Source organism: Carassius gibelio, chromosome A20, assembly GCF_023724105.1.
Source record: "Carassius gibelio isolate Cgi1373 ecotype wild population from Czech Republic chromosome A20, carGib1.2-hapl.c, whole genome shotgun sequence".
In the NCBI taxonomy this organism is placed as follows: Eukaryota; Metazoa; Chordata; class Actinopteri; order Cypriniformes; family Cyprinidae; genus Carassius; species Carassius gibelio.
In genome coordinates, this window is record NC_068390.1 from 11,391,109 (window position 1) to 11,405,781 (window position 14,673).

The window sequence follows — 14,673 nt, forward strand, 5'->3', positions numbered from 1 at the left end:
TCTCCTGTTTTCCCTCCCTCGCTACGACTCTTTGCCCTAGGTGTGGCCAGCTGTGCAATGAAATGTAATCCCCCCCTCTCCAAACCTTCCATCTTTCTCTCATTCACAGGGTGTAATTGCAGGAGACCATCTAAAGCTGCCACATGGTGTACAGGAAAGCTATCAGTCAGAGGGACAGATGAAGTCCTCTTGTAGTAATGCTCCATTAACTTCTGCTGTTGCAACATTTCCAGAACCAGGGTTTTGTGGACAGATATAAAATAAAGTAATATATTATGTAGCAATTTTACTGTAATGTTTATAATATAGTTTAAACCACGGTTTAACTGATTTGAGCTTGTGCTTTAACCACCAGGCCTCTGTTACAATGGAAGCTTGTAGCATTAAGATGCAAGATTAGAGCTGGATAGAAAGTTGACATTTTAGTGAAACTTATTGCAGTCAACCTTTCTGCAGATCAGTCCTCTATGGCTTTTTCCTGCACCTTTATATCAAAGAATGACAATAGAAATTCAAAATTTTAAATCTAGCTGGGTTCCATGAAACATAACACAGGATTTCAGAAGTCCTTCCTCTGAATCCGAAGCTGCCCCAGATGTTTGGAAAGTGACGTTAAGAGCCTCAGATAGTCACTGCTGGTAATGACGCTGTCAAAACGTAATGCCCACGCTCGGTATTTGTGTATGTCTAAGTGCACATGTGCAAAATAACGTGCTTGACAGTTTGTGAAGGGACCTGCAAGGGTGTTTGTGCACCTCTAAGTTTGTGCATGTAAGAGAGGCTGGTTTCTGAGGTCGCTGCCATTTGGTTTAATTATATGCTTATAGAGTTTATACGACGAAGTGGCCTGCCGAAGGTAGCAATTAGACAGGCAGACATGAGCACGAGTGACCATCAACTGGCTGTTTAGACTGTTTGCGTGTGGTTAGAGTGTTGGGTACAACTTTTATCACATCCAGAAGGTCTCTTGGAGTACATACTCATGATAACACACTCTTTGGGTTTGTTACGGTCTCTAAATTCCTCCCAGTTTGGATGCTGCTTTCTGTGATCTGCGGCTGCATATCTCTGGAGGGTTTACGGCTCTCTGTTTGTGCTCGGAACAATAGCGTAAGATCTTCAAGAGAGTGGAAGCAAGTATGAGGCGCCCCTGCTGTTTTCTACGAGGTAAATACACAAATGATTAGTTTAGTTATTTTTATTGTAATTGTAGTCTATTTCCTCTCGCTAGTCTATATTGTATCCTGTCAGCTATTGTTTCAGCAAATGAGACAGTCTGTGGGATGCATCAGCTGCAACGCTCACTAAGGAACAATCTTCCTCAGTTCACTCAGCTTGATTATAATTCCAGGGTGTTGGAATTTTTCTAGAGTATGTGCATGTGTTTTTTGTTCAATGGGATTTCTTCAAATCCAATGCGGGCATCTGTTGAAGTCTCTTCTAGCACCGAAGGGCCAAGGGTGACCTCTGCAGCCTTCACACGACAAGCACTCTTTCACTTTTTCTAGGTCATGTGGATTAAGTCCAGGGTGCTCAGGATTCCTGAGTGCAAGCCTAGCTGGCCCCTAAAGGGCAGTCACCCTCGGGCATTCATTTGCTAATAACGCTTGTGTGACCAAGGGTAATATTCTAATATGATGGATATTGCTCAAATAAATTATGTAGTTCAAATGTAGTGGTTGGTTTCACTTTGTCACCCCTTTAGAGTAGAAATTGTCTTGTGAATTACAGATTTGGTTGATTTATCAAAAATAGAATGCTTCAAAACTCAATTTATGTATGTACTGTAGGCCTGTCACTTTTACTTCGAAAATCGATTGCACAGTCGATCGGACCAACCAAAAAAAGTTTCGAAAATGAAAATAGGGAATCGAGTTTAACCAAATTTGTACACTATTCATTTTAAAATAATTAACAATTAAAAAATATAGATGTAACAAAAGTCACAAACAAGCAGATAAAGAAAATAGAAAATTCCGAAAGTGCAGTATTCCTTTCGAAAGTCAGACAGAAAATACCAGCAATTTTACGCGTCTATAAGACCCAATGACGTCGAAAGCGACCAGTTATGCTGCTGGGTTCACACCAAACGCTAATAGAGCTTCTGGCATCTGGCGCAAATGATTTCAATGTTAAGTCAATGTAAAGACGCGTTTACGCGCGTCTGGAGGTCTTGCAGTGCGGTAGACGCGAATTCGCCTACTGTATTTAAATTTTTACCCTCAGCAATAGGTACTTGTTCCATTTTTAAGATTTGAGTAATTCCATTTATTTGTGAACCATTTATATTTTCTTTGTTTGTTTGTTTGAAATTGCAGTTTGGTTAAATGTTGTTAAAATGAAGTTCATTTAGTTAATTATTCTGACAATGATGGCGGGGCTGTGGCATAGTGGTTATAACATTCAGCTGTGGAACTCTGATATGGGAAATGTAAGCTTGAGTCTGGCTCGCAACATTTCCCTGTCCCCCCCCCCCCCCCCCCCCTTCTCCCCATATATAATAATTTCCATAATTCCAACATGATTTCCTTTCTCTGTGAGTTAAACTCTTTGTGTATATGCAGACAACTTGAAATGTAGCTTATACAAACATGACAATACACATACACTCATAGACTACACCATAATAAACACATTTAGACAGTGACATTTCCATGATCTCATTCCTTCACACACCACACCAAAAAAATAAATGCAGCTCTCACCCTCTGGTATAGTTGTAGATTGCTATTTTCAGATGCTTTGGTTGAAGTGTTAAGTGTGTAGCAGGTCTTTCTCTTGAGCTCCAGGGCAGGGTGGGAGATGGGAGCAGTTCCTGGGCTTTACCCCAATGAAGATGCTCACAGCACGCTGTGGTGGCCTAGGTTAACCCATAAATGCACACACCTCCAGAATCACGACACACCACTTACTCTAGGGTCTGTGAAGTGGGCCGAGGGGATGAAAGGATTGATGAAGAGAAAAGGGATAGGCCAGTCCAAAGAAGCCACTCCCCCTGTGCTTCAAGTGTTTATTATGTTTTATTGGCCTTGTTAAAGAAATAGAAAAAAAGAGATAGAGAGATAGTCAGTGTTCGTTAGTTTTATCACACTTTACTGTGAGAAGAAAAAGGCTGGGTTTGACCTTTAACCTAGGGAAACTGGCAAGCAGTTGTGCAGTTGTACATTTCCTCACCAAAGGCAAAGTAAATCTAAAGACCAAAGAATGTGACACACTTGGCAAAGTTACTTTTTGGTACCTTTGCTGCCTTTTCAGTGGGATCTTTACTTTTATTTTGACATGTTAGGCCTATTTTTTGCATTTTAAACACACATGGGAACACTTATTTATGTGTCCTCTAGTCCCCTGTTACCAGTAGTTACATTTATTGTTTGCTGGTCTCCTCTAGTTTGTGGGGGACAAAGAGATCAAAAAGGTTAAATAACAGAGGAGCTTCGACACATTTCCATTATGCCCTCTCCGCTGTGATTTTACTCTTGATGGGTGATCTGTTTATATATTTATGATTTTAATAAACGTCTCATTTGGGAATGTTTGCTAAACAGACAGCTTGACGCAATGCTCTGTTAATGATTCTACTCTAGTAAACACTTTTGACATGTGTGGGACTTGGAGGGCTTTTGTATTGTTGCTGTTCATCTTAAATTGCATACAAGATAAGTATTACTGTGTCAGTATGTTGATGCAAGTAAGCTAAAGTGGCCTGGATGATGTACTTTTCTTTTTTAAGTGCATTTTCTCTTTCCGGCTGTACTACCCTCAAACCCTTGCACAATACAAGTAGACTTTTCTTAATGACAAGTGCAGAGAAATGCAAGGTTGAAGCTGCCCCATATTTTTTTTTTATTTTTTTATATGTGTTCACCTGAAAGTAAAGAAACGTATGTATACCTATTGAAACACAGCCCTGGGCTGTACCCAGAATCATCACCTATTAATTCTCTATGTCCTACATTAAATCACTAATATAGTTCACTTGAAAGAGTAAAGGAAAAGAAGTGAGCAAATTCAGAAACTGAGTGGCCCAGAAGGGCTGCGGATAGCTCCAGGAATTAATTTGGCATGACCCTCACATTGGTTTACCTAGCTGTTGAGTGTACTTCATTTGTACACTCATTATTGTGGTGTATTATGGGATTGAGTGAGTGCACTCAACAGTATCCATTATGGACACCACTACAAATGGGTATCTCTTGAAATTGTGTACTATGCATAAGCACATGTTTTGAGCTGGGCCCCAGCCCCAGAGCCTATCTAATGCATTGAGAGAGTGAGAAAAGTAGGATTGCCAATGTGCACAGCTTTGCTGACCTCAGCAGCTTGCATAGACAAAGCTAATGGAGCAACACTGGTGTGTGAGAGAGCAGAGAACAGGGACAGCAGGGGTCCCTCTCACGTACAGTACTTAAAAACACAATGAAGTTTCGGTCACAAACCAAACAAACATTCACAAGACTGTTTCTTCCACATTGCACACTGTGTCCTGTCCAGGCAAGATACTACAAGTGATAAGTGCTCCAGCGACAAGTGGAGAATAATTTACCAGTTTCTAAATTTTTCAGGTTGCGCTTGGTGCCTCTGACCAAGGTTCGGACCAATTTCTTTGGTCCAAAATCCTGCTCCATAAATCTAAATGTTAAACAACAAATATATTTTAATCAGCTGCAGTTTTGTTACTTTTGCAATTTGTCACTTTGCTGCAGCATTATGCTTTTGGAGAACAAAATACATGAAGCGCAAAAAAGTGGCCTGGTGGAGAGTGCATGGACTGTGGTGGTACTTCCATTTAATCAAACTGAGAGACACAAATATAATTAGTATTGGTTAGTTAACTGGGTAGGTCAGAGAGAAATAGAGTTAGTAGATCTAGGTTGACCCACATTGATCTGTGTTGGACTGTGTTGTTTCTGTATTGGACTGTGTTATCTCTGAAATAGACTCTTTCTGACATTGATATCTGTAAGTGATGGGTCATGGGTATGGCTTTAGTGTGTGGGTCAGTGCTTTACAGCAATGGCAGCAGAAGTAAGGAAACATGCAGGGTGCTACTGAGACCACACGTTCCAGAGGTCATGGTGCATAGGTCAGAGGTGACATAGAACGGTAATCTCTCTGTGTGTACTTTTGTGTGCGGTTTAATGTTTTGTCTAGGTGTTTGTTTGTTGTTTTGGATTATTTATATGGGAGCCAGTATGGTTGTTTGTGTTTCGGAAATGTCAATCAAGTTTGAAATGCACCTCTAACTTCTGAAGAATCCAACACTAGGCATTCTCATTCCAGTGTGCAAGTGCAGAACCTTTTATAGATGGCATGTCGTCACCAAGGGGTCAAGGTCTGACTGGTTAGCAAGGATCAGGATATGCTAGGACTTGCATTTCTTGGAATGCATGTGAAGTCCACAAGGCCGTAAGTGTCCCATTTCTTGCTTTGCACCTTAGTGCACACTTTTTGAAAACATAGATTTGGAAGATTACCACAACGGCATAACTTAGAATAATCACTAGCGAAGGTTTTGGGCCTGTGCATGGTCTTGTGGTGACATCAGCCAATCAGGATTGTCATGACATCATTTTTGGACACTACAAAGTGATTAGTCACATGGTGATTGGGTCATAAACAATTACATCCAGAGCTGAGTGCCAGTGAGCAAATTTCAAATCAAGGACTTCTTACGGGTCCTGTGCCAGCTGAGCAATTGGTGTTGAGATTAATGGGAATGCTGGGATGGCTTTCTCTAGTTATTATAGACATTGGTCCACACACACTTTGTTCTAAATATACAGTATGCTTCCTGTTGTGGTGTTACATTAGATTTCAATGGCCACCCTCACCTCATCTCTGCCTGTTTCCCTCCCTCCATTAACCTTCCTCCCAGTAATTAATGAAGCCCTCCTCTTACATTTCCCTTGTTCCCAACAGGGGTGGCTTTCTCTTTTGTGTTCGGCTTCAGTCTTTCAGCCAGTGAGAGTCCCATGAGAGCTGGCAGTGAGCCACTCATTATCAACAGATTCCCACAGGGGTTACCATGCCCCGTTGTTTCTCACTCTGCATCCTCCACAGTCTCTTGCATTGTGTGAAGGCTCTGGCCACAAGCCCTTTGCAGATCACAGATGATAGAGCCATCAGTGGAGCTCAGAACTAAGCAACAAACTCTCACAACACGTCTTAGTTGCCTCAGAGGACATGCTTGTGTCTAAAAGGGTTCTATTTTTGCACGCTGTCATGTGCGTGCATTGTTTCCACAAGGTGTAGTCCTGATTGCTGCCATTGTGGATTGAAAATGGTTGGAAAGGTCTTTCCTCTTATCAGATTTATGAATCGAGTTCACCCCCGACTCATTGTTTCCAACTGGGACTCAGGTTGCAGGAAATGCATGCCCATGTGTGCGTGACCAACATATTCACCAGTACCTTAGACTTTACCTTGGCACCTTAGACTTTAATTTGTAGATGTGTGTTTCATGGTGTTTATGCTTATGCACAATGTGCTGTCATTGTTCTGGGGCAGACAGCCCCTGCCAGGAGAAGGTCATTCCTGCATATGTATCTCTTCACAAAGACTTCTTCCTTATTCATTCCATTCAGCAATTCATCTTTGTCCCAACAATGACAGATCGGACTTTAATAGTCATTCAGAGCTTCTGCTTCACAATGCAGTTTGCTTTCACCCAAGCACACAGTCAATACCACTACTTCCTTTAGCGCAAGAAGCTTTTAGAAGCTTTGAAGGAAAGGTCAGATATTTTTGACTGCAGTTTTGCTTAAGTCCTAATGGTTTAGGAGTTCAAACAGATACCTAACAAGTAGGAGTCAACGTATACCAAATAGCCTTTTAAGGTTTTGTGCTATTAGAAAATAGTTTGAACGTCCCAACCAGCCCGACCCAGCAACACTGTGATTTTGTAAGACTGCATTAGTGGCTTTTTCTAGTGAATGCGACCCAGTGGGATAACATGAGAAGTCAAAGTCAATCAAAGTTGTCATAATTATGCCACAATCTCTCACACATTTACTCAACTGAACATAAGATCTGTCAATGTAATCTTGCAGCAGACACACAAACATGTTTTTCCTCCAGGCTTCATGCCTGCATAACCAGCCACCAATAGTTGATAGTGTCCGACAAGATTCGTCCCACTTCTTATATAAACATTGATTTATACAACTGATTTCCGTTCTGGTCTATCATCAACTGTGGCCGTGAAGTGCCGGCTCATTGGTTGCCCGTAGTGACTGCCTGGCGTCTAGCCGTTCCCCTTCCAAGCTGAAAGGCTGCATGCCCACATCTGATAACGCAAATAGAAAAATCTCCCCCACAATGCACCACTCTGCCACCAACAAAACTAATTGTTTTGTGAGTGTGTCTGATGAGTGTGTGGCGCTTGAGGTCCCAATAGATTTTGGCTCCATTATTTTTCATTGAGCTTATATTGAGTGTTAAGTCAGAGCCTGAATTGCGAGTTCATACGCAGTGAACCCAGTGCCAGAGCCACTTTGAACTGATTTTCTTTACCCTTTATATGACAAACTATTGACAAGGACAATGGTCTGTTTGACATCAGTTAAGCTTTTAATAGTTTTCACATGGCTCTCTTGACACAAGGATCAAATAAAAGCTGTTGGACAGCTCCTCTTTGTGTCTGTAGGTCACTACTCACCACTGTTTAGCTGTGGCCATGGGTTCAGTGTGAATCAGCCGGACTTTATTTCTATTTAATTAACTTTGCACAGACATCAGCCTAGTGTTTCCTCCTTCCTTCTTTCTTTCTTTTAGTCTTTAATAGTTACTGAGACACATAGTTACTATTGTACCAGGAAGTAGAGAGTTATAGTAGATATAAAACAACAAATTACATCTGATCTTGTTCCAGCCTAGTTTGTTAGTGGTGTTAATAATCCTTTTAAAGATTTTCAGATTTTAGCCTGAAGCACTGCAGAAACAAGTTCACTAGATGAGAAGAATTCTATATTATATTATTTCTAAAACTGTCTATATTTTGTAACTTTTCATCAGAAATTTCTGATTACAGAGCATTTTCCAGAATTGAGATCTGGACTACATTTAAACCTGTGCCTCCCACATAAGCATCATGGCTCAACACTAACTGCTAGGCTATTTTTAAATAGTTTTTAAGCTACTTTTTAAATTGTGTCTTGAATATTGTCCTTTTTGCTGAAGAGTGAGAAACAGGGCTAGAGAAGACTTGAAGAGAGTCTCAGCATATCAATCGTCTCTCATGGTGGCAGAACAATGGTAGCTGGCATGACATAACTCATTTAAGAACTACTTAGGTTTTGTGACTTTCAGTTGTGCTACGTTTATACTATGGTGACCTCAAAGGTATGCCCCATAAAACACATTTAACCCCCTTACTACAAAAAACATTTTATAAATAAGTATTTGTGTCTTCTTTTCCACTAAAGATGCATGGTACTCAAGCTTTGAGGATCAGTAGGGGGTCATTTTCCCCTTACTTGTCAAACAAACTTGTTCACCATTTGACTTTATACTTGTGCAGATATATACACACCCTAACACAAATGTATATGGTCTGTGTTGTACTTGACCATATAATGAAATATGATTGCTAGGACTTGGCTTTTTCCAGACACTGTAAGTGTGTTTGACCTTGTGGTCAAAGCAGATCTGAAAACATCACTAGCAGTGCCAAAGAGGAATGTGCGTCCATGTCTGCATGTGTTTCCACATATGTACCCTAGGTTCATGTATTCCCTCCACCCAGTCTCATACTCTGTGGTTGAATTAGCTAAGTCAAGTTTCTTTGAGCCTCTCCAACTCAAGCACCCGGGAGAAAACTTTACACAAACTCCTTTGGCCCAAAGTCCTATATTTTTGCAGGTGTAGAAAGTGTCTACTTCCTAAATTCCAGTAATGCCACTCTGTCTAATGGGAGAGAGAAGAAAGACAGTGGTGTTTGGAAGCATTTAGATGAAGTAGCTTATGTTGTACAAGACCTTATGTCTAAAAAATTACAATATGATATCCCTTTGAATGTTTGAATATTATTTCTCTCTGAGCTTAAGAAAGTCTTCATGAGGTTTTTGGTGGTTGAGAAATAAGTAGATTTCACTGACGAAAAGTAACAAAGAGGGCTGAGGTTAGTTGTTTTTCACAATGTTCAGGTTCCCAGTGCTGGTATGATCTTACATCTTAAAGGCTTGGTTTATTGTATGTATATATTTGTGTGTTAGAAAGGATCAATCACCACGGCTGCAGTCTCCGTTCTCTCCAACCACAGAAAGCCCGAACGGGCCCTTCTGTCTTTCGCTCCAAACAGCGTTCCAGACATTTGGGTGGTCGGCGTAAGCTAAGCTTTGTTTTTCTTGCTATTCACACATTTTACAATCCTTCAGGGGGAACTTTTCAAAGCTCCCACCACAACTTTGAGTCTGATGTTTAGTTTGCTTTGATTTGAAAATATGTGTTTGTTTTTCCCGCCGTTGGCTTGATGATGACAGCTGACGTGTGTTTTGCAGGACGTGTGATATTTTAATGAGTCAGCCATTTTGGGCCGAGGTCCCAGCCTGGCATCTATCCCTTTCCTTACTGAACAAATACACCGGTTTAGACCCATGCCAAATAGTGTGCATGTATTTTGTTGTCCATTTCTGTACCAAGGGAAACCCTCCACAACATAAGTCATAGAGGCTTTGCTTTTAGCCACAAAAAGTGTCTCCATCATTATTCTCTCATGAAGCAGAAAGACATGAACCAAGCTGCTATGAAAATGTTTGAGCAAAACCACAAATGAACCTGAAAACTCTACATATTCTGTCTCCGAAATGTCCGCATACCTACTCTGTTCCAAACCTTAGTGAGCTGCCTACAGAGACAGCATCATAGACTTGATTCTAATATAGGCAACAACATAAGAGGCTTCCAGCATCTTTTGGCCATTATTTGGCCATTCTTTTTTTTAAACAATGCAAAATAAATCAAAATGGTGAACGAATCTAAAGAAATGGTGATTATAAATATATCTAATTCATGTTAAATGGGTTAATTCTAACCCATTATTTGCATGTTTTGTATGTTTACGTGTATTGTATTGCAGTTAGCTTAGTAATATGCTTACATATTCTCTATTGGAACAAGAGGTTTTGGAACAGGACTTCAATAAATCACAATCAATCATAAAGATCCAGAATTTCCAAAAGTGTCACTGAAAAGGCACGTATCACGCTTGTTTTTATTAAAACTTAACAATAACTTTTTACAAATGAGTTTGAATTACTCAGTATAACTATAGTATAAAACAATTAATAAAGGACGTTGAAGAGTTTATTGTTGATTGTGAAGTCTTATATGCATTGAATTAGTTCTCTGAAGCTCTCCATACAGTATCGTTTGCCGAAAAGCTTTGCTTAATGCCATTAAGCTGCATTGTCTTTAGCTCTAAGCTACTTTTGCATTGACAATAGCCCTGAACACATGCAAAAGGGAAGAGAAGCTTCTCTTGTTATTGTGCCGCTTTGCGCTAATGACTTAATTTGCAAACGTGCAAACTGTTACTTTGTGTATTGGATACACAGCACATTATGTGCACTCCTTGAGGTTTTGTGGACACAGCTACTTGTAGTAGCAGCACTTTGAGCTAGAGCTTAGTTTGGAAGATTAGAAAACTTTTTTAAATTAATTAATTTCCTATAAATTCATATTAATTAATTAATTGCTTCAATATTTAATGCCAATTGCTCAGCTTTGCACTTCGTTCCTGGCTTTTTACACTGCATTGTTTTTTTAGTATGTTTTTTTTTTTTTGAATAAAATGTTTAAAATAAGGAAAAAATCCTTAAAACAAGATTAGTTTACTATTTTGTATAGTATATTCATAGTGTATATAACTTGTATTCAAAGAATATATCTTGAATGAAGTTTATTTTTCCCACTCCACTGGGATTTCTTTTCAAGCATCTTATTATTATTATTGCTTTAAATAAGGAGAAAAAAATGCTGATTTTGCAGTGTATTTTTTACTATATAATACGCTTTTTAAACAGAAGCCATGTGAATCATCCCTGTCATCTCAGGTAAGTGTGTATCATGACACACCCTACGGGGTCTGTGTTTGTGTTTTTGCGTAGTTATGCTGCCCTCGATGGTGTTGCATAAATCGACAGTGCAGCCGTACCAGCGTGGGTTCTACTGTGCAGACGACAGTATCCGCTACGCCTATAAAAACAGCACTGTGCCTTCTTCTGTGCTCACAGCCGTGGGCCTCCTCCTGCCCATTGCCAGCGTAAGTGCCCCACAGAGGGGCCTCAGAAAGGGGACATGGGGCCAGGCGAGTGGGGTAACTGCATGGAGAATCAAGTCTTTTGAGAGAGTTATTTTAGTTTAAGGCTTTGTACAGTATAACTGCTAGTGCATTGTGCCAAATAAACATTAGCAATGTGTAGCCGTTCACTTCTCTCAGAAGCCGAGCTACCATGTCAGACCCCCCCTCCCCTGCCTGGTATTTCCCATAATCCTCGGCTGCCGTGTGCTGTGCTGTGCCGTGCCGCTACCTGTGTGTGTCTTTCTGTGACCTGAAATCTCTCTCTTTCAAACCCAGCCCTCACCCCCAACTCTCTCTCTTTGTGTGTGTGTGTGTGTGTTTCGATGTAGCTGGCCTGCCTTTCCTGATAATTGAAACTAGCACAATCAAGGCGTACCATCGCGGGTTTTACTGCAGTGACCAGTCCATCCAGTACCCGTATAAAAACGGGGACACCATAAGTGATGCCGTGCTCTGTGCCGCTGGCATTCTAATTGCCATCCTCTCTGTAAGTTCATCTCTTATATATATGTATATATTCCAATAAATATAGCACTAATACATATAAACATCCCATCATCATCCCTCACCCCCTATTAGCCCATTAGTAGAATAACTGATTAGTAAAATAACTGTAGAAATAAATGGGGACTTGTAGAATAGAATTCTACCCATAATCCTTTTTAAATCTATTAACCAGTCTCTCCATCCCATCTTTTTATTTAAAATATTTGAACAACTCAACATAAAGAGATTTATCATGGTCAGGGCTATCGCTGTCTCTCTTCTTCTTTCTCTCTCGATCTTCTTCTGTCTTCTTTGGTCTGTAATGTATTCTGTTGATATATTGCTATTTTTGTGTTTTTACTTTAAGTAATTCTCAAAAACAGCAATGACGAGTTACTGTGTAAAATTTTATAAATCCGTAATATAATGATAAAAACCTTGTGAAAGAGAAATACACTTTAGGAGACTTTTAAAAAGAGTGCTTATGGAAAAATATATTTTTATAGAATAAAATGTCATGTCATGTATTTAAATATATTTGTAAGTAGAAATTAAAAGTGAAGTTGTCATGTGGTATATTTAAAATATGTTTACTTTAAATGTAAAATTAATTAACATGGAAAAGTTCAAATTAAAATCAAATCCTTCACGTGATATGTTATTAAGTGTTGTTCTTTAAAGAAAAATATTCTTAATTGTCATGAAAAGATCAAAATTTTAAATAAATAAATAAAATCCTTATGGACCCAAATATGATTTTCATAAATCTACATATTTATCTTATTTAATATTTATAGTTTCTTATATTTTACCCCTAAGTATTTTTTTTTTTTCAAATAAATATATGAAAGAAAGAAAGAAATTTGCAGGATATATTGACAGTGTTTGTGAAATATATACCTTTTTTTTTTTTTTTTTTTTTTTTTAAGGGCAAAGTCTCACAAAATTCAATTTGAATGCAGATAAATCTGGATAAGAGATTGAACCGCCCCACAGCTGCTGAGGTGTTAAATTAGTCAACATTCACAGCTTTTGTGACAGCTGCCAAAGGGTTAACCTCTTACAAATGAACCAAGTCACCTGGAGGACACATGTTCAATGAAGAAGAAGAAAGAATGCAACATTAAAACTTCTTTTAGCTCCAAAACAATATCTCAAAACAAAAATTCAACATGCAAGGCAAACCCCTTGTGGAATAAAGTGGTGGAGACAAGGGAAGTGGTCATGCAAGTAAAAGCCCCTGTAGGCTGGTATGACACCAAGCCATGACTCCATGGAGATCCCATATGGACACATTCATGCCTGGAGTAGATTCAGCAATTCTCCTGATTAAAACAGGGACTGCTTGTGCATTTATATTAGTTAATTAACAGTGTCTCCAGTCCTAGTTTGGTTAGGCCTCTGGGAAAAGGAGACCCACTCTTCACTACCACCATGACAGCGTTCCTCTACAGTGTAAAGACAGAGTGAAAAAAGAGAACGAGAGATAGTAAATATCTCATTAAGGCATGGTTTATGTACTTCATAACCCATGCCTCTTTGCTCAAATTTACGTCCTACTGGTTGCAAATGGCGCAGAGGGCCTTTTTAAAATCCCATGCTCTAGCTGCTCATATGAAAGCCATAACCATTAGAAACATAATATGTTCCATATCATTAAAATATCACCAGCAATGGGCAGGCCATGCTCAGTCATAACTCAAGTTACTCATTTTCTCATTCCCTCATTTCTTACACTCATTTCTTTTTGCTTTTTTAGATTAATGCGCTTTTCTAACTTATACTTAATTTGCATGTTCGTCTGTCTAACTCCACCCTGCATGCCCATGACCTGACCACTGAAATCTTGTGATATTACACACGACACGTTAATGTTTGTGGTATGACTTTATGAATTCACCATCACTTTATGATCTTAATGACATTCAGCTCTGTTCCAAAGCCTAGTGAGCTGTCTTGCTTTTTGTATTACCTATATAGGCAGCTGCCTACACATGTGCCCTAACCATTACTGAATAAGCGATTTGGACCACTGTGTAGGCAGCAGCTCTGAGCATCACACAAAATGGTTCAAATTGATTTCAGAAGTGTTTGTTAGCATTTTGCTAAGCTAACAGCATGAAAAACAAATATTGTGTGAGACTATTTTTAATTACACTGAACAAATGTATTGATACTTTTCAGTACTGATGACATTTTTATTTATAATCAACATCTAGGCTCATTTACCATCTTATTTTTTTGCGTGATTTTCGCTAGGTTTTGGAACTGAAGCCTGTATGTATTATTTATCTCAGCTATCAGTAATTTTTGTTTTCATTGTAAATTAACCGTTCTCTAGATTGTGATTGGTGAATGCTACAGGATCCATTACCTGAACCAGGGCTCCAAGTCATTTGTGGGAAATCCATACGTCTCCGCCCTTTACAGACAAGTGGGCATGTTTATCTTCGGCTGTGCTGTCAGCCAATCATTCACAGACATTGCCAAGGTCTCAGTTGGGCGGATGAGGCCGCACTTCCTACATGTTTGTGATCCTGACTACTCTACTATCAACTGTTCACTGGGATATATTACGCAATACACATGTCGTGGAGATCCCAGCAAAGTACAAGAAGCCAGGTGAGATATTCAACACAACCTGAGGAGCAAATCAGCACATTACAATGATTTCTGAAGGATCATGTGACACTGAAGTAGGAGTAATGATGCTGAAAATTCAGCTTTGCCATCATAGGAATAAATCACATTTAAAAACATGTATTTACACACACACACACACACACACACACACACACTTTGTGTATACAGGTGCTGTTCATATAATTAGAATATCATCAAAAATGTTATTTATTTTACTAATTCCATTCAAAAAGTGAAACTTGTAT

At 39.3% G+C, this 14,673-nt stretch overlaps 1 protein-coding gene across 2 annotated transcripts in view; it reads left to right on the forward strand.

Moving 5' to 3' along the window:
- LOC127938725 (phospholipid phosphatase 3) overlaps positions 1-14,673 on the forward strand; it is a 33,794-nt gene that overhangs the window by 4,433 nt on the left and 14,688 nt on the right. Inside the window, exons 2-3 of one of the 2 annotated variants that reach the window (XM_052535552.1) lie at positions 11,106-11,260; positions 14,127-14,407. In XM_052535552.1, coding sequence (XP_052391512.1) covers positions 11,106-11,260; positions 14,127-14,407 — 436 coding nt within the window. Of the gene's footprint in view, positions 1-11,105; positions 11,261-11,628; positions 11,787-14,126; positions 14,408-14,673 lie in introns of both variants that reach the window. The other variant, XM_052535551.1, reaches the window with a different exon arrangement.